We start from the raw sequence: 27,004 nt of genomic DNA on the forward strand, positions 1-27,004 counted from the left end.
CGTATGAATAACAAGGAGTAAATGCTTCAGATGTCAAATATTGTGACGTGTGGTGCCAGCTCTCCTGCGTCAGGCTGGTTTGGTTGGTAGCGTGCCGTCCCGATGGTGTCCTATCCCTGCAGTGGTGGGCCACAGCACCAGGCTATCCCCTCTTCTGGGTTGGTTGGATCAGCCAGTAGACTGGTAGTCAGGGCAATGGAGCAGGGGAATGGAAGTGGGAACTGGGAATCGGAATGTGGAGTCGGAAGTGGGTGGAGTCGGAATGTCAGCGGAGTCGGAATTTGGGTTGAGTCGGAATGTCGGCGGAGTCGGAATGTCGGCGGAGTCGGAATGTCAGTGGAGCAACTTATCTACCTTGGGACTTTGCCCTAGACTTAGTCCTAAGTAGACCCTATACCCTAAGACAGACTAGTAATTGGTGAACAGAAACAGTAATCAAGTACGGTAGTCATGCCTTTAATCATCATCATTCGTCATGTCATTCCACATAATCAAGAGCCTGAACAATTATTCTAATCATAAGAGAATCAAGCAATCAACTGACTAAATCCTAGCCCTGCAGCTCCTTTTATAGACTTTGAGCCCCATAAGCTAGTGCACAACTTCTCTTTGCCATACAACAGTGCATAAACTCAATTGACCAATCAGAAACAAGGATTCCTTATATGCAAAGTGTGGGTGACTCACAGTGTGCTAGTGTATTTAAAACATACAGTTGGTGACTTAATTCCTATTCCGTCACATAGCCCCCCTCCCAAAGTTTTCAGTCCCTGAAAACTACAAGAGCTTTTAATAAAACAACTCAGATGAAATAACTAAGACAAAAATATTTTACATGAAAATTAAGTTTGGTAAATCTTAAGCACATTCCAATACTTCTCGGAAACATTACTTTGAAAAACAACAACTTGGTGGTTCAAAACTTAGCTTAAAAACTTGACTTACAAATATCTCAGATCTGAACAAAATCGTATAAACTTTAATTTCTTCAGAAAACATTCCTCAATGTTATTTTTATAGAGATTTAGTAGTTTAGGTGGAAGTTCTTGTCATCCTTTCCTGATGGCAGGCTACATCGTTCCAACAGATTGTGTTGCCGTATTCCCTGTTGATGTCCTCTTCACCCTCTGAGGTGTGTAGCTGTCCCTGGTTACCTGGACACTGGACTGGTCCTCCTGGCGTAGCACTCTGTGGAACTTCCCCCCTTTTCGTGGAAGTACTTCTTCCACTTTCGGAGGTTGACGTCGGAGCAGCTTGCCTCTGAGGAGGAGCCGAGCGGCTTGCAGCTCAATTACAGGCGTGATGTGGACGGTCTACTGGACTTTTGGCTGGTCTTGGCCATTGTGCTCCCACCCCGGTGGGTTTTTTCTCATGCCGATCCCGGGAGTCCCTTCTAGAGAACCGTTCGTCGCATCCACCACAGCGAAATTGGGCCTGTTCCCTGTGGCACTCTCTCAGGTGTCTGACCAGGTTAGATCTTTTGGTCGTGGTCATTCCACACCCTGGCTCTGGGCAGCGGTGCACTTCTTGCCGGGACGGGTCTCGGGGGTCTCGTTGCCTGTCTTTTCCCTTGTCGGCTCCCACCTTGAGCTTGTCTTCTGGCATCTTCCTTCGTAGCCGGAATCTCGGTGGAATGCCCTGGTGGAATACTGTTGGAATTTCTGTGGAATGTCTCGGTGGAACATGATCGGAATATCGGTGGAGGGATGCCGAAGTCTTGGTGGAATGTGGCTGGAATCTTGCTGACTTTTCCCCAGTGGAATGTTGTTGAACCTTCCCTTGGAATCCCACTGGAATGCTGTTGGAGCACCTTACTTTCCACACACGTGGCCTCACCATGGTGTTCTCTCTCACCATGCTTGGCGCTTTTGCCACATGTTGCTTGAGTAGTCCATTAGCCTTTCTTCCATGGGACTTCAAATGGCCACAGGTCTCACACCTCGTTGCGGTTGTCCGTACATCCTTCGTCATGCCCGACCAGTAGTAGCGTCGGCGCACTATCTGCAGTGATTTGTAGACGCCGGGGTGACGTGACACTTTACTGTCGTGTAGTCCCTTGAGAACTTTCTCTTGAAATGTGGGCGGTAGGACCATCTGCCATCTGCCGCGTTTTCCATTCGCCAACTTCCATTGACGTGACAACACACCATTCCGGATCTGTAGCTGCCTCTGAGCCCAGTATGTCTTCATAGCTGCCGATTCCTCCGACATGGCTTCCCATACTGGCTCCTCACCATTCTCCATCGCCCGCATCATCGGCCCAATTGAAGAATCCGCCAGCTGTGCGTCCCTCAATTCCTGCAGTGTCCACCGTGGAGTTCTTGTCAACGTCCATGCCCCTCTTTCATTTTCTCCAATGGACTCCTTGAGAGTAGCCTTTGTCGTCGCCGTGTCGTGGCTCTGCTCTGGTAGAGACGGCTTCCCCACGACTAGCTGTGTTAGTCCCTTGGGGTTTCCAGTAGCCCATCCTCGGCTCGTAGGAGTTGGACAATTTCTTTTGAAATGTCCCAAGCCCCCGCAATTGTGACAGGTTTCGATGTCCCATGGTTGTCTTCCTCCTCCATCTCTCCGAATCCCAGCATCGTTTACTCCTCCTTCGTTACTCCTCGGAGCTGCGGTCTTGCTGTGCATTGCCTCTGCTAGGCCAGCTATCATTGCCTCCAATGCATTGAGTTGTTCCAACATGCCCTGTGTATGCCGGTTGAACTCCTCTCGAGAGACCGTCTCGACGTACCGATGCGTCTTTGGAGGTTGGCGACCACCTTGGCCCCCCTGCCTCTGTCTCTCGGAGTTGATGAATGATTCTGTCTCCAGGGCCGCCCGTATCGCTTCATCTAAGGACTTGGGGTGTGCTCTGAAGATTCCCGCACGCACTTCTGCATCTGGGATGGCATCCATGAAATGCCCCCGGGCGAGTCTTTCCCGCGAATCTCTGGGGAGCTCAGGGTATGCCAATTCCGTCAGCCGTCGGATGCTGTGTCCGAGTGCTTGTAGACCTTCGTTGACCCCCCTTGTCCTACTCCTCAGTTCCGACAGGAATCTCTCGGCCTGCTCCCCAGGACCAAATCGTCTTTCCAACCTTGTAGTAAGGTCGTTGTAGCTCAATGGTTCGCCCTGGACCCCGTCTCCAAGCACTTGCTGGGCCTGCCCCTTCAGGCTTGCTGCCAGGAAAAATGCTTTCTCTGCAGAGGTCCACGCGTTGATCGTTGCGCAAGACTCAAAGTGAGCCTTGTAATCCCTCCAGGGAATATCCCCTGAAAACCTGTCTGGAACAAAACTCGGCTTCCGTTGTGCTCGGCGGATCTTCTCATCCCCTGCACCTGTCTTTTTCCCTTGTTCCGCTGTTGGCCCCTCTGGTTTCTTGCTCCCAATTGTCGCTCCCGCCAACCCTTTCTCCAGTCCCTCCACCTTCTTTGGTGAGGAAGCCTTCGGTGGTAGCTGTGGTTGACTCGACTCCATCTTGGTAGCAAAAACTGGACCCCACGTGCTTGACCGTTCACTTGAAACCGGCCGGTACTCGCTTCCGGCTCCCACTCCGGGCACCTCGAACGGTCTCCCTTGAGCAGAAGCGGTGCTTATGCTTGCTCCGCTTGTAGACTGCCTTGCTGCTGCTGCATACCCCGGGGATGTCCGCAGTCCTGCCGTCATAGTGCTGAAGACTAGTGGCACATACCGGCCGTACCCCGGTGGTGCTTGCCATGCTCCACTGACGGTAGTGATTCCTGGTGGTGCGGAAGTTCCAATATTCACACTTCTGGTGGAATATTCCCTTGCTCCTGCTCCCCCCGGGCACCAGTTTTCGATCTTCCCGATCGTCACTGGTCTTCTGGGTGCTTGCTCTACTCTGGCTCCTGACATCTGTAAGTTGCTCACTGGAGTAGAAGTGCTCAGTGGGTTCAACATCGGCGATCCTCCGGCTGGTTCCCCCAGCTCGCCCATCCATCCACGTTGTGGAGTTCTCTGTTGAGACCCCTCAAGATGTGCAGGGTTAATGCTCGCCATCGGTTGCCTTGCCCACTCTTCTCCATCCGTTGTCCATCCTGTCCTTCTCCCTAGAAACAGCCCTGGGTTTACGGTGGATGTCATTGGAGAGAACTGGAGCTGCGATGCTTCCTGGACTGGTTGAAGGATGCTGCTTGCTCCGCTCGTCGCCGCACTTCCCACAGCCGCTGGAAATAAGTCACTGCCTTGATACCGGAACTCCACTCCCGAGTCGACTTCTTCCACTCGGTGCCTCCCCGGTGTAAGCACTGCTTGCTCTCTTTGTTCCATTCCGTTGTCTTCTTCCTTCAGCTGCTGAATTCCACTGAAGTTTCTCTCCTGGTGGATCCCACCGCTGCCACCAATGTGACGTGTGGTGCCAGCTCTCCTGCGTCAGGCTGGTTTGGTTGGTAGCGTGCCGTCCCGATGGTGTCCTATCCCTGCAGTGGTGGGCCACAGCACCAGGCTATCCCCTCTTCTGGGTTGGTTGGATCAGCCAGTAGACTGGTAGTCAGGGCAATGGAGCAGGGGAATGGAAGTGGGAACTGGGAATCGGAATGTGGAGTCGGAAGTGGGTGGAGTCGGAATGTCAGCGGAGTCGGAATTTGGGTTGAGTCGGAATGTCGGCGGAGTCGGAATGTCGGCGGAGTCGGAATGTCAGTGGAGCAACTTATCTACCTTGGGACTTTGCCCTAGACTTAGTCCTAAGTAGACCCTATACCCTAAGACAGACTAGTAATTGGTGAACAGAAACAGTAATCAAGTACGGTAGTCATGCCTTTAATCATCATCATTCGTCATGTCATTCCACATAATCAAGAGCCTGAACAATTATTCTAATCATAAGAGAATCAAGCAATCAACTGACTAAATCCTAGCCCTGCAGCTCCTTTTATAGACTTTGAGCCCCATAAGCTAGTGCACAACTTCTCTTTGCCATACAACAGTGCATAAACTCAATTGACCAATCAGAAACAAGGATTCCTTATATGCAAAGTGTGGGTGACTCACAGTGTGCTAGTGTATTTAAAACATACAGTTGGTGACTTAATTCCTATTCCGTCACAATATTTACTTGTCGTTTTTCAAGGCTGGGTTGGGGTTAACTTGAAAATAATAAAGCAAATACTTTGCTTAGAAATGGCTGCATTTGTTAATGTCGATCGCGTATAACACATACAAAAACGTTCTACATAGCATACTGCACACTAAACGATACTTTCGTATTTGTATAATCGTGTAATTTAGTATTTACCCTTCTGCATGCAACTGTCAACCCTTATAAAAACTATGCATCCCCGCCTGGATAAAAATGAATTATTAATCAAATCAAAGAGCGCTTTATATGGTAATGGTAATGAGGTTCCTTCAATCTAACGTCAGACTATTTGATATGTGCTGCAGACGTTGCATAAACCACCAACGAAGAGGTACAACATTCTCAATCTACTGCACAATATTAATAAGACTGTTCTGACTTCCATGATGTTGGGTACGTTGGTTCTGAGTTTGATGCTCCTCAGCCGCATCACTGCGAACTGGCCGGATGGGAGCAAAGACGCAACACGAGCAAATATGGTAAACTCTAAATAAAATGGGGTATTTTAATTACGAAACAATAACCTTGTTAATTGTCTGTGTAGTAGGTTGGTTGCTGGGTTAGTAGGAGGTGTTTGGGTATGTGAGTTTGTTTCTGCATTTGTTTTTACAATAGGAAACGTTGAACAACAGCGGACAATAGGGTCCCTAATTCCTAAAACATATAGGTCTTCCTAAAAATTTAGTACAAACAAAAGAGGGACAATAGAGGGTCGCTGATTGCAGGCAAATACGCACATGTATGTACGTTGAACAATAGAGGACAAGAGGGCCCCCAATTCCCGAGTGGTCCCCAATTTGGCCATGTTTACAAAGCATTCAGGAAGTCTTCCTAAAAAGTTATACAAGCAAAAGAGGGACAATATAGGGGGTCCCCAATTGCAGGCAAATACACACTTGTGGGTATATAGTCAGGCAACGTCACGCGTCCGTCGGCTTCCGGGAAGTTCCGGAGAACATAAATTGGTTAAGACTGCATTTAGTTTGCTTTAACCCTTCGACGCAGAAACTAGCCCTTTTGGGGACCCAATTTGGTTAATTACCTTAATAAAAAAAAAAAATTCGAACCAATTCTGGTGATCTTCCATCTAATCCTAGCCAGAGGCACCCACTAAGGATATATGCAGTCACCTTTAGTGTGTGTCCCCGGGTGAGGCATATCTGAGCCTGACAACCTGGGCTGCCCATATACACGTGCACAAAACAAAGTCACTTGCGGGTAGCCAAGTGCACGACTTGACCACAGACTATGTATACAACATCTGTTTCCTGTCAATGACCTCCTTATTTAAAGTCTACAGACATGTCGAGATTGTATACGTATAGATACAGTGTTGTGTAGCCTCAAACCAAGGCGTTAAATGTCTGGGTCCCCGGAGGGACCCCTTACTGTAAGTGTGTTAGTCAATTGGCCGTCTGCGTATATCGACGTTAAAATTGCGCAGACTGCGCAGAACCGTCGGCAAAGTTGAATCGTGTTCAACTCTGCCGATGTCTGCCAAGTAACTAGTTTGCGTCTATCTGAGTTAGCGGCAACATGTCCAGATGAAATGTTTCTATATGTCTGCCTTGCAGTTTGGGTCGTGTTGGCGTTTCAGTTTGGAAACTAGGCTTCACAGCTAAATCACAATCGTTATAAATTTCGTTAATTTAACAGGGATTCTACACACTGAATATGACATGCAACGACGCGGGAACCGAATGCGAAGCATGCTACCGAGCACGCGCAGAGGGGCTGGTGTATCTACGTACGTAAATATCCTCATCGAACATTGTCATAAAGCTTTCAAAGTTATAGGCGTTTCAAAGTTATAGTTGAAAAGGCGTACTCTCTAAATTCCAAAGAGTGAAAATTCACTCCATTCGAGTGAAGATTCACTCCCACAGTCGGAAACTAGGGCCTAGACGTTTTAGAGTGAAATTTCTTCAATCGTAAAGATCGAGCTTTCACTCGAGCTTCGACTGAAGTGGTTCATTTTTTTAGACTATTTCAATCGAAAATGAGAGTGATTTTCACACTGAAACCTTTAGTCCCTAATTTCACTCTTTGGAATGTAGAGAGTATGATACCTATATTGTTTATGTTGTTCACAGTCTACTTCTTGGATTTTTTTTGATACACACTGTATGTTAATTTTTCTTTTGTTAGACACTGTTGAATATACAGAGGGGCCGGCCAAGTTTGAATTTCGAGGATCGGCAGCATCACGTGACTGGAAACAGTTTGTTGTTCAAGGTCAGAAAACGTTCATTATCTGTATTTACGTAATTCGTAGGAGTTAATGTATTGAGTTGTTATTTATTAACATTGTATATATTTCTGGTAATGAAGCCAACTATTTCTCAAAAGCGCCATATAGGCACGGCAGCTCGAAAGTCAGAAAAAAAACCGAAGAGAGAAGACAAGGTGAAGCAATTACAGTTTCAGAGGTGGGGGGAAAGGCCCAGAAGAATATTCTGGGGAAAACCCATGGATCACGTAGGCACTGAAAACCCAATCCACATGTGGACAAGGGCGGGAATCGAACCCGGGCCGTTACGGTGGAAGGCCAGCAAAGTAACCACTGCGCTGTCGTTTGCCCATGCATAAACGATACGTTCTTTGAGGGACACCAACCACACGTTCCATAAGTTTCAGTGTGTAATAAAATGGCGGCGCCCATGTCACGAGTTTGTGTGAAGACTCGGTGAGTTCGTTCCATTATTTACTGCTTTGAAAGGACCCATAAACACAACTGGTCGTGTAAATGGCATTTAACAGATGGAGCATGGAAGGTGGTGGAAGCTAATTCTTTCATTTTGCTTTCCTTGTACAGATGATCCAACAGAGCCCTTCCGTTACTGCATGCAGCAAGACGAGATACAAGACTTGGACTACGGGGGCGATACTTGGAGGTTCTCCATCTGCATGGACAACAACTTCTCTGGTATCTCGGTCCCAGCTGAATGCGTGAAACCCTTGGCTGTTGTCTCCATGGTTAGCCTGCGCACAGATAACGAAGCGCACGGCGAGCAGACGCTGTACTGCGCAGCCTAAACGATTGAGCTCCGCCTTTAACTAGGACTTAACTAGGACTTGGGGTGCAGGTCTAAAGCGCTTTCATTGTGTATGTGGTATTCATACTGTTGGCAAAAAGAAAGATACATATCACTGGGTGAAGACCTATGTTCCCAACGCCTATGTTCCCCAACACCCATGTTCCCCAATACCTATGTACCCCAACCGTAACTAACCCTTTCCCCTACCCTTAGGATTATGGGAAACATGGGTATTGGGGGGCATCGCGTAGACCCCTGTATCATGATATTCTATGGCTTGAAGGGTCCATGACGTCAATTTTTCTTAGGAATGTATTTTGGGCATTTTTCTGTACTACTCGTAAATGTATGAACTTTATTTGACATATCTTATGGTAAATTATTGAAAAGTGCCATTTTTTTTTATTTAAAATTGTCCGTGCTTTCCCGGACAACTGAGGGCGCTGTAGCTGTGACGTCGTTTTGGGAAGATGTTGCCCAGTTTCAGAATTTTCCGTTCAAATTGTGAACCCAAACATTTTGCTAAACTGGAAGAACTTGTGAGAAGAGTTTAGACATTGGCTTACTGTCATGTATTGACACAAAGACAAGAATGGTGAACATAACCAATCATTGGTTGATATATCCAATAATTGTTTAATATGTGTCCCACCAACCGATCGGTTGGACACATATTAACCAATTGTTGGTTACTGCAACCAATAATTGGTTATGTTCACCAAAGAAAAGGGAATTTACAACAGCAGCATACCCACAATTCGTGCAACTTTTAGCGCTGAAATGGCTGTAACATTGAGAGCTGCTACCTTACATGACATCAAACTTTTGCTCATGAATATATAATTTTGCATAAACATTAAAACCAACAAGGCACCAAATTACCCTGAAAAATATCAAAACAAAATTTGAAACAAAAGGTTGAATGAGACTCAAAGATGAATTTGCAAGGATCGCATTAGATTACATTACATGGGCCGTTTAACCGGACCAATCCGACCCAAACATCGCAAACATAAAACCGAAACCAACCCGACAAAATCGATGCCGAATCCGACCCGAAGTTGGTTTAATATCGGGTCGGTTTCGGATGCGTACAACGTGTAATCATATCAACAAGAAAGTGAAAGCGTGCTTTGTTTTATTCCTCTTAATTTATTATTCCACTTGTATTTATTCCTCTTATTAGTAATGGTAGAAACAGTTTCAATTAAATAGTAATGGTTCTCGTTTATGTATGACGACTGCGAATTTGTATATATCTGTACGCCCTCATTAATTGTATTAACATCAAAAAAATTAAGTATTATTGCGTAGGTCAATAGATTCTAGCTATGTACATTTTCAAGGTTTTTTTGTTTGGATAAAAAGGGTGAATTTCCAATCTTTAATTTACAAGCCTGTTTGTGTATACATTCGGCTAAATATGTTTTCGTGTTCCCGGCCCTTTTGCCTTCTTTGCTGCTGCAGCTAGACATTCTTTTTCCCAAACGACTAATCTATGAACGCATCTCAGTACGGAAAAAAATAATCATATTGAAGTAATCTTTGTTCTATGGAATCTGGGCGACGCTTTCATCCGCACAGCGTGATACATATTCATGTTTGGGTGCGTGATGTGATTGGTTAAACTACGATGTATGCTGCAGAAACAAAATACGTTGGCTACCATGGAAAAGATCCTTGCGCATGTGCAACGCCTTTGACTTTCACCTGATTACACGTGCGCCTTGAACAACTGATCCGCCATCTTGGATCCCTAAAACATCATTTCTCCAAAATCAACCATCTCCAAAAAGAACCGAAATCCATCAACCAAATAAATTGTAAAAGGACAGGAAAACCCAGAATATACACAATAAACAAAAGTTCGCCGAGCACGAGACCACCTCACAAAACATATTAGAATTTTATATCATGATTGTTAATGACTAAGATAACAGCGTGAAAGATTGTAAATCAAGATGTTTTATGTAACAATTTGCATAAAACATCTTTTATTACAATCTTCCAAACTAAAATTTGCTCAACACTATGGACCTTATAATTATACTACTAAACATCTGTGAAATATCAAGAAAGTGGACTTCAAACACAACTTAAGTACGGTCTTTTCCCCCCTATTTTTTTCCCTGTGCCTTAGCCTATTTTTTTCATCTGGGTATAATTGCAACAAATATTAAGCTAATTAATTTAATGAATACTTATAATGCGCAAACATACACCTATATAATTAGACGCTCATGGCTCTAAAGCGGAAAAAATATGACTAGAGCACACACTAACAGATATTCAACATTATCTCAGCATGCAGTTGAAAGAAATATATTTATATATATATATATACACACGAGGTGCTCTGGTAAAAGATGTGTCATATCAGAACCAAAATACTACGACGTGTTAACCATACTTGTATATAATTCAATTTCCATTTCGAACAAACACAGCGATGCATGCATTCTATACCAGAATCTAATCACTCGTATAAGTATTTTAATCAGGCTGTAAACAGTGTGTGTCATATAATCAAATATTGATTATCGGACTGTACCTTGATCATAATTAAATATCTTGTCTGTTGGCTGACGTCGTAACAACTGTTCCAAGGGTACAATAAAATTTGGCAAAATGTTGTGTTGCGTCTTTAGATTGTGAGGTACACGTTCGTCCGGAGATCGCCGACATCAAGTTTTCTTTTTAAAAATTGTCTACTAACAATCATCTTTAGTGTACACTACGAAGTACCAACAGTAGTTCACATCAAAAAGTCAACGAAATTCTTTCACATCTACACAACGTGTCTGTTCTCGCAACAGTTTGACAGTCAGGTTTTTGGAACGAAGGACACGGTCATCCGTTTGCGAGTACAGTTAAGATTGATCTTCTAAGCAGAGTAGTAAACGCAGCGAGTGCCGACCTCTTGGAACTTCTCCGGATCATCGGCGCGATTTGCATCATTGAGCTGACACAGTTTCTGTTCTTGTTTGGTGCCCTTGATGTTGAAGGAGCGACAACCCGGTTCCTTCAGGCAGGCCGAGGCGCATCTCGAGGCGCTCTTGGTGACGAATTCTCTGATGACATGATCGACGAGGCACCAGTTGAGTTGCTGCTGCTGAGCGTTGCCTCGAGAGAAGCTCTGGTGCTGAGTGTGTGCTGGGGATCGCAGGACGCACATGGCTTGGGGTGGATGTGTACACGGGGTGTCATTCCATTCTCTGTTTTGTGTTATACTAACATAGGCGCAGCGCTCACTAGAAGGGTTGGAATCGCCATCCTTGTTGCTCGGTTCACCAGCACCCCAGTTTGCGTACTGCTGACCGACGTCCTGGCCCTCGCACCTCCATGCTCTATCGATGAATGTGCAACCAACCCACAACCAATCTAGTCCTGCGTTATTTGCCGTATTTGCCATGAAGTCATTCTCCTGAACTGAATGAGGAGCGGCGATCACCGCCCCCATATCTTGGCAAATGGCCTGGTTTTCATTCCATCCTGTCTCCTGACCAGTCAGACGATAACAAGAAGATCCCCACAGCTCCCACATCGGTTGGCAGTATACATCAGCTGACGCGCAGGTCCAGAATGTTATTACCAACGAAAAACAGACACCGAACAGAAACATTGTGGTTTTAGTGGTAGCACAGTAATATGTCAAGGAATTCAAAATTCCGAACAAGTGGCTCTCCGCACTAGCTTCTCTCTGATTTTGCGTTGGCTAGATCTTCTCTGCTGTCGTGTCTGTCCTTCTATTCCTATCAACGGTAGAGTCGTGTTGCTAATTAGCACGAAAACCCAAAGCCTCTTTCGTATGTACGCAAAACAAAGAGCTGTCCAAAAAAATAAATCTGACTCGGCGAAGGCTTACGAGTAAGTTCCTAGTGTCGTGTCTTTAATTTTATTCTTATCAACGGTACGGTAGAGTCGTGTTGTTGGTTTACAGCTGGAAGAACACCGAAGCTCTTTCATCGGTAGGCACAACAAAGAGCTGTCCAAGAAATATTTTTGACTGGTCCTGGGTGCATGGCGTGTCTGTGATTTTGTTCCAAGCGGCAGAGTCGTGTTATTTGTTATCACAAACTAACCGCCAAGCCTAAGCTCACAAACTCACAAATGGTGCTATCGTAAATATCTTATTGCTACTTTCACCATGCAAACCTTTAACCCTAAAAGGGCCGGGGCGAAATTCTCCCCTCCCTCAACTTTTCCCGCGATAGCCTTTTTTTCGTGACCCGAGATGTTATCATTTTTTAGCCTCGAGCCTTGCACATCTTTTAATACCAAAAACATAAATAAAAAAAAATTTCGGCGCTACGCGCAGTGAAAACTGAACTTTCCCATATACGTCGTACCATTCGCACATAATATGAATAATTAATTAGCTATAATTCCAAAACCCTCTGACTTTTAGTCATGAAATTTCTTGGGTATGTTCATGATGAGTTGTTCTATGTATGTACCGAGTTTCAAAATGTTTCGTCACACGATGACCGAGATGGTCAAAATAACCCGGCCCTTTTTAGGGTTAAATCGTACATTTCATTTTGTCATTATTGGCACTCATTTCGATCAACAAATGATACTAAGCTGTTGATTGTTCTGTTTCACTAACGATAACAGATAACGGAAGCCCCGATAAAGAAGGCACCCGCTGAATGCCCAGAATCTCGAGGTCAAGACGCACTCTTGTTGTTGATATTGAATCGTCGACTCTGCTCGCACATCATAGACCCTTGCTGTGCAAGGGGATGTTCCACTAGACAAGTCAAAGAAAGCCTTGACGGCAAATCTCCTTTAAAAATATTGGCAGTAGAGAGCGCCACCAACGATATGAATGAAAAGCAGTCTTCAGAAATATTGGCACTCAGAGTCGCGAACACATCACGCGCATGTTGATGTACTCGGTTGGGTATAGGGGAAAATTAAAATAAATCTACTTCAACATTGTTATGTAAATATAACGGACAATAAGAGCGTAATTTTCCCCTCGATCCTTTCCTTGCCAACATTTTGATAAATATTTCAAAAACCGTAGAGGCAAAAGGATAAGAGGCATAGATCTTTTGGTTTCATTACAGAAAAATGACGCCGTTTTTTTGGGGTGTGGGGGGGGGGGGTGGCCCCGTTCATTCATCACTATTCAAGCATTTCATAAGACGACTTACATGAAACCAAGGTAATTAACCAAATGCAAAGTGTTAACTGATGCTACCTAAAGGTTTTGAACGGTTGTTCCATTAAACCTGCGAGAACGTTTCCTTCATTGTCTTTTTTTCTCCAACCATCGTTGCCAATTATTCCTATTTTCCCCCGCCGATTCCAAGGTATTCGACAGTATAATGCATCGTATCCCAGCAACAGGAAGAGTCTTAGCGTGACGGATATAGTGCGCGGCGAGAGGACGGCGGAACATCCAGGAGCTAGAGCTAATATAGACGGAATTAGTGAGTGTCATTTGATGACTGAGGTGTTATTATTTTATGATAATAATAACAATGGAGTTGGTCTTGCATCACGTATTATCGGCACAGAACTGTCTCGCACATTTGGATGGGCCATGATCGCAAAGTACGGGGAATATCCGCAAGACGAACAAGTTTAGAATACCGACAGGAGTGACCGTATACAAGTCTCTACTGGAATGGGACGGTATCTAGTCATCTGCGAAATATTGTTTTCGACTGATGGTCATCATGAGATTGTTTCTGAACCTAATATTGATATCATCATGGCTGGGTATGCCTCAAGCCAGTAAAGTCACTGCTCACTGTACCTCACATCGAGCTGATACTCGCATATCTCACTGCCCGCCACCCTGGCTTGCTTTCCAGGGGCACTGCTATTTGTGGGTGGACAAATCAATGTCTTGGATGGATGCTGAGCGCCACTGCCAGATGCTGTCCCACCCGGGGAAGATGGTCCACCTTGTGTCCATCCACAGCGAAGAGGAGGATGAATTCATCAAAGATTACGTAAGGATCACCTCTGGCCTGGCGGCTACTCCCAGCTACTGGATTGGCTACAGTGACATCGAACGGGAGGGTCAGTTCCAGTGGAGTGATGCATCTGATGTGTCTTACGAGGGTTGGAAGCCAGGGGAGCCAAACAGCTACAAGGGGAGAAACGAAGACGGTGTCGAGTGCCGATCAGCTTTTGACAGCAAATGGAATGACGACGTTTGCATGCGTGAGAAACGTTTTGTCTGCAAACTCTAGATCCCATTCATGCGATATTGCAGTTAAACGCTATACTCAACTTGTCATTCTGAAAAGTAATAATAGCGCAGTTTCTAATATCAAAGTTGTTCACATGTTACTCTGTCAACAGCATCCTTATCGTTGGCCTTTGCAATTGGAACTGCGCAACATAATAATGGAACAAGGCTGTCTTTTGGTATTTTTTTCCAGACGTTTAACAGCCGGTTCTAGCGAAGCTGCCCATGTAAGGGTTCGATAGAGCTTAATTAGCAAATGCGACAGGAGTGTACATTGAACAATTTCATTTCCGATATTGCCTTGCTCCCAGGATCAATATTGTTGGACTGGCAAGACTATTCATTTAACGATATGTATTTGGAGTTGGAACCGGTCGATAATGTAGTAAACGGAAACACCCCCTCGTTGTCATTGCTTTGTAGCAGTTAAATGACTGTAAACTGTGCAGTTCTCGGCACACACTTTGTTGCGCTCTTGCGTCGCTTTAAACTTTGGCTAAACATTAAAATTGTTGGATGTTATTGATCAGGTTGAGCCAGTCCTTGGTGTACCATTGAAATTGAAGCACTTTAAATTCGAGAATACTTGCAATGAGTATGCAGGTACATGGTGGAGGCAAAAGAAATGATAACCGCGAGTTTCATTGTTTAAATAAAAATGCCATTCAATTAAACCTTAGTGTCAGCTGTTGGTGAATTGAAGTAAATCAGAAGACAGCAAGAAAGAAACGGGCTTCACCGGTCTTCTGGTACTGATACTGGCATCCGTCAGTTTGTCGTCTGACGGCAGTGTGGCTGCTCTCTGCAGCTCACCTTACTGCCAACCACCCTGGCTTGCTTTCCAGGGGCACTGTTACCTGTGGGTGGACAAACCAATGTCTTGGATGGATGCTGAGCGCCACTGCCAGATGCTATCCCACCCGGGTAAGATGGTCCACCTTGCGTCCATCCACAGCAAAGAGGAGGATGAATTCATCAAAGATTACGTAAGGAGCGCATCTGGCCTCGCGGTGACTCCTAGCTACTGGATTGGCTGTAATGACATCGAACGGGAGAGTAATTTCCAGTGGAGTGATGCATCTTATGTGTCTTACAAGAGTTGGGCGCCAGGGGAACCAAATAGCGACGTAGGAGAGGAAGACTGTGTCGAATGCCGTTCCAACCCTTACAACGAATGGAATGATTTACCGTGTAATTTGAGAAGGTCTTTAGTTTGCAAACACTAGATAACATCATGACGAAGCCGATGATGTCGGGAACATATGATTGGAACTGTTAAGGCATTTAGGAGAAGATGAATACTTATGTTCATTCTCATAACATAATGGATTAAAGATTTCCTCCGACAAATCATGAAAATAAGCGGAGAACAGATTTATATTTTGGCTGGAGTTTGGAAATGTTTTCGACAACCAGAAAGTAACAACAATAAAGAAGAAAAGAAAGGACATATCAAAGTGGCACTTATATCAAGCAACAAATAACATGCTTGTTGTGTAGGCGCTTGCTTGCCGTGTTCAGGTCGTTGTCGAGAACGCTTGGGTGTGGTATACGAGGGTAACTTTCTGAGTGGCAGCCGCAGAACGTGGCCAGAGAGTCGCTATTGTTAGTAACAGTCTTATGGTATAAACATGTCATCAGATGAAAGCCAAGCGGAATAGAGAATTCACCAAACTTGAATTGTTTCCCCGTATAACGGGACTGGTTGCCGCTCGGTTGTTTATGATCAATACTCAAAACCCGAGTGAACATTTCACTGAATATTTTTTTCTACTCATCGTTTCATCAATGATTTAAAATACAGCACTTTCACAGATTAATAGATAACATTGAACACGCATCGTATCCAAGCAACTTTGTTTTCCTCGCAACGTGATCGATGCATTATTAGTATTAACTCAGGAAACTCGCTAATGCTTTGGTGTTTGCTTGGGCATCTGCGGAACGTGCACAGTAGTGATTGAGAACAGGAGGACAATTCTGAAGATTGGAAGCTTCTTCAGAGCAGTGGATGTCATTTGCAGTACACGGAGGCACCTGTTTCAAGCCCCATTGACGCTAAGTCATCTCTGACATGTATGGCCTTTGGATGGGCCAATTCTTTTGATGTTGTGCATGAACCACTGATGCCGATATACGAAATACGGTCTGAAAGCGAAAGTCTGTAGGATAACCAAACGGAGGTTCAGCCTGCGTGCACGAATGAATGAATATCTGTGAATTTTCTAAGGAATGAAATAACTGACAGTCATCATGAGATTCTTTCTTTCGCTGATATTGATATCATCATGGCTGGGTATGATGTCTAAAAGCAGTCAAGTCGATGCTCTCTGCAGCACACCTTACTGCCCGCCTCCCTGGCGTGCTTTCCATGGGCACTGCTACCAGTGGGTGAACATAACAATGCCCTGGATGGATGCTGAACGCCACTGCCAGATGCTATCCCATCCGGGGAAGATGGTCCACCTTGCGTCCATCCACAGCAAAGAGGAGCATGAATTCATCAATGATTACGTAAGAAGCGCCTCTGGCTCCGAGACTACTTCTCGCTACTGGATTGGCTACAATGACATCGAACGGGAGAATCATTTCCAGTGGAGTGATGGATCTGATGCGTCTTACGAAGGTTGGGGGTCAGGGGAACCAAATAACATTGGAGAAGAAGATTGTGTCGTATCCCGATCAAACTGGAATGATTTACGGTGTAGTTCGAAAAGGTGTTCAGTCTGCAAACTCTAGGTCACATCATGAAGACAGCGGATGATGAAGGGCACATTCACTACCAAAATAGGAACTGTCCAGGCATTTGGGAGAGGAGGAATATTTATCTCTATGTGTTAATTCGCATAATAGTATGGATTTCAGATTTCATGAAAAAAGAAGTCAGTTTCGCGGGGCTTGAATGACGAAGCAAATTACAGCACAAGTGCGGGAGCGAAGGAAAGTTAGTATGTTTACGTTTGGGACAACGGTCTTATTATCAGCACATAAACAGTTTGGCAGAAATCATAGTTGTTTTGATTTAAGGCTCATTCCTGCAGTTTGAATTCACCTAACTTTGACCTTCCAGTAGCCCCGGAAGGAAAGGTCGAACGACCTTGACTTGACTAGTCTAAAATATGTATCAAGTTATGGTCTATCAGATAGCAAAGTTTAAACATGATCGTTCATTTTGTTCCGCTTGTACTTTGATCGCTTTGTATTTTGATCGCTTGTACTTTGATATCAGATGACGTCATCATGACGTCAGAGTAATATTTACTATTCAGGATCAGGGTTGATTTATGTTCAAAGTTACAAGTGTATGCCATAAATTGTTCGGGAAAAACCCGCGGAGAATTATTGAAGAAATAAAGTAGATTAATTCTTACCATTTCAAAATGGTGATCGGGTCCCAAATAGAATCCAATTCCTGCCTCGTCTCCTTGCTGAGTGTTTATTGCGTCTGCATGATACGAGATGGCATTTGTTCCATTAAGCCCCATATGCTGGGTACGGCCACTACAAATTAAAAAATATGAGAAATGAACAAATTAATCACAATATGTCGTACTTGTAAATCACTAAAACATTAAGGCACACCACTAGGAAAAATTGGCCGGTGTGGCGACACGCCAAAACAGTACAAAGTACAGAGAGGCGTGCGCAATGAGTCCTGAATTATCGAAAAGTACATGTCACTTAACAGTGACAAAAATGACGTGCAGACCAACAGAAGACCAAACAGAGAAAACAATTCATCGGTCTTCTAGTACGTGTAATGATACAGGTATCCCAGTGGCATAGCAAAGTAATTTTTTATTCGGGGGGGGGGGGGATCGTGAAAAAAAGGGCACTCGCCTCATGTGTGCTAAAAGGTAAACAGGTTTTTTTTTCAACATTCACCCGGCCTCCGGAAAATAAAAAAGGCACTTTTAATTTGTTTTTGCAGAAATCCAGCCTACGGAATTTTCGCCACTCTGACCCGACTTCACATCACGCGCATGTTGATGTACTTTGGCTGGGTACAGAGGGACATTAGAATATGTAAACGTCACGATCAATAAGTGGCGTTATTTCCCCCTCATTTTCTTATCTCTTTTTCGATTATATATTTTATAAACCGTAGAGGCAAGAGGATGAGAGGCATCGATTGAAATACGTCTTTACTCCTCTTTGGTACCATTATTTTTAAAAAAAAAGACACTTGCTTTTTTCTTTTTGAAGGGGGGGGGGGGTTGGACCCCGTTCATTCAGCACTATTCAAGAATGTCATAAGGCAATTTAAATAAAACCAAGGTAGTTTCCAATAAAAACTGTTCGCATCTGATACCGCTTAAACACTGTTATTTCGGTTGTGTACTATAATGAACCTAGCAACCAGTTGTGTAAAAATATTGAACAAGTTGTGTAATATTTTACACAAGATGTGTAATATTTTACACAAGTTGTGTAAACAACAGTTTAGTCAGTGGCTAAAAGTGGAAGGGGTCCGCTACTGGATAAAGCAAAGGGTTTGACATACAAAAAGGATACAAGACACAAATTTGTGATTTTAATTTAGTTCACTACTAAGCGATGGACAGCTGTATATGTCGATTCTGCCATAAGTTATATTCTTTCTGCATGAGCAATATGAGGTGCAATCATCTTCCCTCCAAAATCTAGGCAAATGTCTGGGTCTTCAATAATCAATTAATTAAAGATATCGCAGCAGGTGCACAAGACTATACAAACGACGATCGGAAAACAAGTCAGACAAAATCATTCAGCCAACGAAATCATGGATAAAAGGATTTTTAATTTATTGGTCATGTTCCAATCATCGAGTGTGTTCCTTCTGACTATAATTTTGTTGCAAGCTTTCTTGTGCCGCTGTAGGCTAATTATAATATCAAGCATCAGTGCAGTGTAAAGTATAGGCGACGCAAAATTGCCTTGTTTGTCTTAAAATTACCCCTCTCTCATTACGACGTCCATTATAATTGATTGCATTTCTGTCACAACAATCAAAGCCCAAACGAACAAACGTTTCAGCAGAGGCTGAACATTAATCGTACGACTCCGTCAAGACGTGCTGGCATCAAATCAAATTTCATTAGCGGCGGAGTTTCAATTATAGGTCCGGAAATTGAAGATTACTCATTGCGTGTGTCCCATAGCTATGTGTGAAGCAGTTTTCGCTTTGCTGTCACGAAACTTCATTCAGTTTCGCTTCTGCCGTCTCGACTAATGTCCTCGTCAGCGCCTTCCACTTCTTCTTTGTCAATAGCCGTAGCTGCTCCAAGTTGGCAGCGTTGTGTAGGCGCTTGCCTGCCGTCTTCAGGTCGTTGTCGAGAACGCATGGTAGCGTGGTATACGGGGATGAATTTCTGAGTGGCAGCCGTAGAACGTGGCCGGAGAGTCGCCATTATCGTATAAACATTTCATCACAGGCAAGTCAAGCGGAATAATGGTTCCCCTCATCACAGGACTGGGTTGCCGCTCGGCTTGTTTATGATCAATCCTCAGAACCCGTGTGGAAATTTCACTTCATTTTTTCTCAACTCATCATTTCATCGATGGAGTCGTGACTTACATTAGCTGATTTCAAAATTCAGTACCTTTCCAGGTAAATGGATAACAACGAACACGTACGCGTCGTATCCAAGCAATTATCCTTGCGGGTTATAATAAATTACCCAGGAAACTCGTCAATGCTTTGGTGTTTGTGTGGGCGTTTACGGAACGTGTAGTGACCGAGAACAGGAGGACCATTCTGATCGCTGGAAGCTTGTTCAGAGCAGTGGATGTCATTTGCAGCACTTCGAATCCTGTCGCAAGCCGTTAATATTAACGCTAAGTTATCCCGGGCAGTATGTGCTTTGGATGGACCAATAATTTTGATGCTGCGGATGAACCATTGATGTAGATGTATGGAATACGGTCCGAGAGCTAAAGTGTCTGGAAAAGCCATACGGAGGTTCAGCCTTCATGAATGAATGAGTGCATCGGTGCAACTTCTAGGGGATGATCACTGATCGACAGTCATCATGAGATTCTTTCTTAAGCTGATATTGATTTCAGCTTGGCTGGGTATAATTCCTCAAAGCAGTCAAGTCAATGCTCTCTGCAGCACACCTTACTGCCCGCCTCCGTGGCTTGCTTTCCAGGGGCACTGCTACCAGTGGGTGGACAAACAAATGTCTTGGATGGATGCTGAGCGCCACTGCCAGATGCTATCCCATCCGGGTAAGATGGTCCACCTTGCGTCCATCCACAGTGAAGAGGAGGACGAATTCATCAGCGATTATGTCAAAGAGGCGTCTGGCAACCCGAGCAATCCTCCCGGATACTGGATGGGATACAACGACCACCAACAGGAGAACACCTTCACGTGGACGGATGGCTCAGATTCAGCATATGACAATTGGCAACCGCGTGAGCCCAATGATAGCAACGGTGAAGACTGTGTGGAGCGGCATCAGTTTTTCAATAAGTGGAATGATCTTGATTGTTCTAATAAACTGACATTTGTCTGCAAAATGTAGAACAAAATTGAGGAGCTATGGACAAGGAATGATATGCAGATTTGATATGGAGGTTGGGAAAACCAACCGGCCGTGTTCGCATGATAATGGATGTACTTTGCAAAGGAGAGACACATGCCTTTGCGTACTTTTTATTGTTAAAGAATAAAACAGATTACAAGCCAGATGTACAATGTATATGTAGGTACAATTATTTTAACCTTTTATTGGATATATGTTTCCCTGTAGTTTGCCATGCAAATACAGGCCTGATCCGTACTGCGGTTTCTCTTGGCGGTTATTATACGCCTAGATTTAATTTAATGTACTATGTAGTGGAAAGATTATCAAAAAAAAGTTATCACTATTAAAGGGAAGATACAACATTTGCAAACATCAAAAAACGAAATGATCAAATTATCACGAAATACCCCACTGAATTGTTAGGGACTGATAGTCTAAAACATCCTTTAAAATCGTGAGTCCTGGTGTGCTGACATTTTTCCAGCGTTGGAGAAAACTGGCCTTTTTTAAAAACTGTTCCTAATTTTTCATATTTAGTTATTCTGACTTTTCTTTGCAAATGATTACACACCTGTGAAGGGGTACAAGCCTGCTAGACTGATTCTCCAACCTTACAATTCCCCAAAGTGTATTAATTGCTCCGTTTCATCTTAAGTGGGGTCAGGGAACCAGACTACAAGAACATGATTGGTTTTCTTGGTTTTTCCAGCATCTACAAGCCCAAAACGTGAAACAAGTCAGTTTAACAATATTTTCTATAACATACTAATCCTCCAAATCCATTTATTTCTGAAAATTGCAGCAAAAGCAAATGTTGTACATTCCCTTTAAGCAACGCTATAATGATGTGGTTGTTCCCCCGATTGCGTCAATAGGTCCAAAGTTCATATTGACGCTTCAATCGTGCATGACCTTTTGATCGGGAGTCTACGATTTTTCTTTAAATAATTTAGAATTACATCGAGTACGCGAGGCATATAGTATTACTGTATCAAATCCGCTGTGCAAACAGGGCATGTCTGTGTATCGTCCGTTGTGGTTGTGCCTTTCGTCAAAAAATAAAAACTATCTTTACAATTTCCTGTTACTGTAGAAGTTGTCTAGTGTCTGAAATATGTTTCCGTTGATCGCGGCGATTCTTGTGGCTTGCATAAGCGGATTCTGGCTGGGAATGCGACTGGTGTCGTACCTGAAAGCTCGCGTGGACCCGCGCGGCAAAGCGGTGCTGGTGACCGGGTGCGACACGGGCTTCGGGCACGCTCTAGCCGGCAGGCTGCACTCGCTGGGATTCATCGTCTTCGCGGGGTGCTTAGACTGCAAGGGCCAAGGGGCTGTTCAACTGACCCAAGAGGCCAGGCGAGTCGAGGGATGTGGCAACAAGGATCCCTGCAAACGCATGAAGGTACTTCAGATGGATATCTGTAAAGATGAGGAGGTTGTTGAAGCTGTCAGGATCGTGACAAGATTGTTGCGTAAAGATGAAGGTAAGATGACGAACTTCTCGTTCAGCAAAATATCACCGATGAATAAAACTCACACTTTGTCTATTGCACAACTCATCTCCATTTCCCGACCAATTCGAAAAAACTGCATTCGGAACAAATTCATTAATTATAACGTGACATTCCAACAAGCTAGGCCTATATATGATTCAGGTAAATAACTCACGTGGGCAAATTCTGAAAAGTTGGTGCAACTTTACTCAGGTATCTTTGTACCAGATGGCAGTTAGAAAACAGAGGCGGGGCTATCTTTCAGGAAACGGGGGGGGGGGGGTGTTGATATGTATGGAGGGGTGGGACCCAGTGAAGTCATTCTGAAACGCGCTAGTTGGGTCAGGGGGCATGCTCACCCGGAAAGATTTGAAATCTACAATGCATGCCTGCTCCTGCATTCTAAGGCAATTCGAAAATAAATTAAAGAACTTTATTATTTTTGGCTCCATTTTACTAGCATCATAACATTAGTTAGCGGCTGAACATTTTTTAACATTAATAGCAAAGTATTTGAGTACAATGGGCAACATTTATGTCACCAAATACAGGGTGATTAAAGCCAAACGTCGGGACCATTTTCTTAAAAAGTTTTGCATGTAGCACTTTCAAAATCTAGGATATGAAAGCCCGCTTAAAGGCTATCTTTTATTACAAGAATCACTCAAAGCACTCACATACGTTTCAAGTTACGGAATTAAAAAAAAAAACCGTTTAAAATGTTTTGTTGCAGGCTTGTGGGCACTGGTAAATAACGCTGGTCTGTCGACATTTGGCGAGGTGGAATGGTGCAGTCTGGAGGTATTCCAGCGGATGGCTGAGGTGAACGTGTGGGGAGGAATCAGGGTCGTCAAGGCGTTCCTGCCTCTCATCAGAAAAGCAAAAGGTGAACATCAAGTCAAACCGTTGAAAACGGGTGATCAGGCAGAAATATGATCACTTGAAACTCTGTAAAGTGTTACATTATTGATGCATTAATTATTTCTGTTTATGAAATATAAAGAGAGACGTTCTGTTCACAATGGCAATGTTTATTATCAGGATGCAATTCGATCAGTGATAAGTCCAACATACTGAACAACTTTTTAAATTACCCCAGATCAATCAGATGTAGTCATAATTGCAAAATGTATTTATTTATTTATTGCAGATTAACACTGGTTTCCATTGGGGTCCTGTATACATCATACATTATCAAATGAAGTTATAAAGCAAACTTAAATTCACAAGGGCAAAGTACATCGTTGAAACAGACAACGAACCTATACCTAGGTCAACGTCATACACTTACTGATAGAAACATATTTACACAAAATGTAATAATCATGATCAGACTGCTATGAAACTCTGAACGTACATGTACACATGTACCTGAAGATGATTAAGTCTTCAACCTTACACTTTGAACGCTGCCAGCTGGTGGAATACAATAAGGCCGAATAAGAAAAAAACATATTTCTCGTCCGGGTTTTTGAAAAAAAAGGAGGAAGAGGGGCTTTTTATTTTTTATTTTCCATTTTTTTCAAGATGGCCGCCATTTTTAAACATTCCTGCAACCGTTGGTGTTTCCACTGTTCAAAGACACTTTTAAAATGAAAGACAAGTTGGACAAGAGAACTGAAAATGGTTACAGTGTCAGAGTTGTTTTGGTCTACAATGAACAGTTTTAGATGCATTTGCTTTAACCGTGGACTTTTTCGGTGTTTTTTTTACATCATTTTTCAAAAATAAAAATAATAAAAAAATCCAGGCGGCCTCTAAAAAGGAAGCGGGCGGGAACGAGAAGCATTTTTTTTTTTTTTTTTACTTCGTCTTATATGCAACTACTGCGATCCAAAGGCATTTCACAACATGAATTTATTGAAGATATCATTAATGGGCATTGTTTTCTAGGTCGGATTGTCCAGATGACCAGCGGATTGGGTCGTCAAGCTCTCCTAGGCCGATCCTGCTATGTCGTGACCAAGTACGCCATGGAAGGCTTCAGCCAGTGCCTTCGCTACGAGATGCGACGCTGGGGCGTGAGCGTCAGCATCATCGAACCGGGGAACTTCATCGCAGCCACGGGCATCTTCACCCAGGAGCGGATCCGCCAGATCGCCAGCCAGATGTGGGAAGGGGCCAGCGAGGAGACACGGCAGGCTTATGGGAAGGAGACCTTCGATACCCAGGTGGAGAGAATGAGCTACTACAGCCAGGTCGGTACTACGGACCAGAGTCCTGTCATCAACGCCATGGTGGCGGCCATCACTGATAGACGGCCTAAGATTCGCTATGAGCCTAAGGACTGGTACTGGCGAGTACGCACGTTCATTATGACGATACTTCCGCAGGAAATTGGGGACTGGGTGTATCATCAGTGATGGCAGATTTCTGCCATTGTTTCCAAAGTGACGATTCTTTTTTGTAAAAGTAATGAGAAAATCTCACAAAGAAGACAACTTAACGAACGCAGTCATTAGACTTTGTGGCTGTGTAATAAACCAAATTTACATTTTGCGCTGTCCCGAATTTTTGAGGGAATATGTTTTCAGTGACCGATGACAATCACAGCGGAAACAAATTGCAGCATTTCAGTTAAGAAATAACAGAGAATAATTGATGGGAGAATAACAACAATTGTTTAAGCAACTCACGCAAAAGATTTGAAATGTCCCAATTTCAACAAAACACACATGAATGCAGGCCTATGCCCCTTTACATAATTATGTAAAAAAAAAAAAACCACACACACACAATTCAAACATATGACAACAATGCATTGATTTATTCACTAGCTTTCGTAAGAAATTAAAGATCATCTTCTCATTCGACAAAAAAAAACCATTAACGGATTGTTTTCCCGCTATTAAATTTGAGGGAAAAAACACTTCTGTTTTTAAGCTCTGGCAGGAGCGTCTATAAGACCTTAGGGCCTAGTCACTCTGGTGTCGGTCTGTCGCCGAAAAATTGACCAAAAATGTTTCACAAAAAAAATAGCAAATGCCATGCCGTCGTCAGTAGGAATCTACTCTAACAAATTATTTGTAACCATTCGTAAAGTTGTTAATGAACATTTTGTAAACGGAGGCAAGATATGTGCAGTATTGTTGCAGTCACGTGGTATTTTCTGTAGTGGTTGGACGGTATCCAGAAGGAGGGAATGAAAATTGACGAAAGGTATGGTGTTCCATATTTGCCATCGGCGTCGCATTTTGCTTCAGAGCTTGTTCTCTCCCAGTTGTTTTTTTTTTGTCAACACTTGGGTCCTCCGTTAACCACATGGTCGTTTGGTTGCATGGAGAAATGAAAGGGGCAGCATCATAATGATATTGTTTTAAGCAACGTTAGTAATTATTAAGAAACAAACACGCCTATCTTGACCAGTGGCGCACCCAGGATTTGGCTGGGGGGCTCACAATTTTTTTCACATTTTGTTGAATTTATGCCCAAAATTTTTTCAGTAAAAAAAAGGTTTTTTTTTTTTTGGGGGGGGGACTATTTTGATGTTGATGGCGCCACTTACACCCCTATTTTACTACTAGAAAATAGGCCACATTCATATCACTTAAAATTTACAAACAAAAAATAAAAATAAAAATTACAACCTGGGGGGAGGGGGGGCTCAAGCCCCCCGAGGGCCCCCCTTGGGTGCGCCACTGATCTTGACATCAGAATGAAGAAGCAAAAGAGACATAACAATTTCATAGATGTTACTAATATATATAATGTCATCATTTATTGGACATATTCATCATACCATAGCAAAGATATATCATATCGTTTCAGCCAACTATCAGCCACAATTGATGAAAATACATGTAATCTGCAATTATACACATTAGAAAGATATAAGAAATACAATGAACAACCTGAAAAGTGTTATACAGAAAACATAAAAGATTAGAAATCGCTCGGGTATAGTTCACCAAATATCGGCCCATTGAATCCGAAATTACGATATACGTTTTCAATGAACGTCTTAATGTTTTAAAATCGTGAAAGTCATCATCAATTGTTCACGTTTGGCCCATAATTACGAGAAAAAAAAAGAATACCACATCTAAAATCTGCAGCAATTTGTGTTTTCTCCAAATTCTATATGTTTATCCCGGCATCATAATACAACATCTGGGTTCCAACTCTTACAAGGAGATGGATCTCAAGATGCCAAAAAGTGGACAAGAATTTCTACAAAATAATCAACATATATATACACAAATTAACTTGACAAATATGTTATGTATAGATAGATACAGACTTTGATTTAAAGAATACATAGGATTTGCAATTATCCCAAAAGTAACCCACCGAACAAAAAGCTTACTTGGATTGAAGATCGTACGGGTACTAAATGCCCCATGGAATAATTCCGTCTGGCTTGCAGTCATTTAGAAAAAAAAACAAGAAATGTTGGTCGTCTTCCAACGATTAATCAATGTTGTTGTTTTTTCAATAAAGGGTGCTATCGACAAAGTCGCGTTTTGTGATCAAAAGGTTGCGAATGATTTTTTTTTTTTTACGGTTTTCTCAAAATAGTTTAATATCCACTGAGCTGAAACGCCAACAGATTAGGTTCTGAACATTCTTCTTTGGATTTTAGGTGGTGTAAGGCCTAGTATTGGAAACAACAAAAATGCACGAATAGCAAATGATCCTATACGCTTCAGTTAAGATGCAATAAACATTAC

General features: G+C 43.3%; 5 protein-coding genes across 5 annotated transcripts; all 5 read left to right on the top strand.

Annotated features, from left to right (window-relative positions):
• The first annotated feature begins 5,060 nt into the window (after window positions 1–5,060).
• LOC119730499 lies at window positions 5,061–8,126 on the top strand. The gene is made up of 4 exons (XM_038203454.1): window positions 5,061–5,559; window positions 6,737–6,827; window positions 7,229–7,315; window positions 7,896–8,126. Exons 1-4 carry the CDS (start codon window positions 5,464–5,466, stop codon window positions 8,114–8,116), a joined length of 495 nt encoding a protein of 164 aa, XP_038059382.1. The 5' UTR covers window positions 5,061–5,463; the 3' UTR covers window positions 8,117–8,126.
• A 5,714-nt stretch (window positions 8,127–13,840) lies between these two features.
• Window positions 13,841–15,152, top strand: LOC119729976 (echinoidin-like). Its single transcript, XM_038202766.1, has one exon. It carries the CDS (start codon window positions 13,854–13,856, stop codon window positions 14,328–14,330), a length of 477 nt encoding a protein of 158 aa, XP_038058694.1. The 5' UTR covers window positions 13,841–13,853; the 3' UTR covers window positions 14,331–15,152.
• Window positions 14,710–15,555, top strand: LOC119730593 (echinoidin-like). Its single transcript, XM_038203575.1, has 2 exons — window positions 14,710–14,714; window positions 15,033–15,555. The coding sequence occupies exons 1-2, from the start codon at window positions 14,710–14,712 to the stop codon at window positions 15,553–15,555; spliced, it is 528 nt and encodes a 175-aa protein (XP_038059503.1).
• Window positions 15,556–18,977: 3,422 nt separating this feature from the next.
• Window positions 18,978–21,217, top strand: LOC119729977 (alpha-N-acetylgalactosamine-specific lectin-like). The gene has a single exon (XM_038202767.1). It carries the CDS (start codon window positions 20,341–20,343, stop codon window positions 20,836–20,838), a length of 498 nt encoding a protein of 165 aa, XP_038058695.1. The 5' UTR covers window positions 18,978–20,340; the 3' UTR covers window positions 20,839–21,217.
• A 388-nt stretch (window positions 21,218–21,605) lies between these two features.
• On the top strand, window positions 21,606–25,758 carry LOC119729979 (D-beta-hydroxybutyrate dehydrogenase, mitochondrial-like). Its single transcript, XM_038202768.1, has 3 exons — window positions 21,606–22,325; window positions 23,068–23,220; window positions 24,228–25,758. The coding sequence occupies exons 1-3, from the start codon at window positions 21,956–21,958 to the stop codon at window positions 24,695–24,697; spliced, it is 993 nt and encodes a 330-aa protein (XP_038058696.1). The 5' UTR covers window positions 21,606–21,955; the 3' UTR covers window positions 24,698–25,758.
• Window positions 25,759–27,004: the final 1,246 nt, after the last annotated feature.

Source organism: Patiria miniata, unplaced genomic scaffold (genome assembly GCF_015706575.1).
Source record: "Patiria miniata isolate m_02_andy unplaced genomic scaffold, ASM1570657v1 HiC_scaffold_22, whole genome shotgun sequence".
NCBI lineage: Eukaryota > Metazoa > Echinodermata > Asteroidea > Valvatida > Asterinidae > Patiria > Patiria miniata.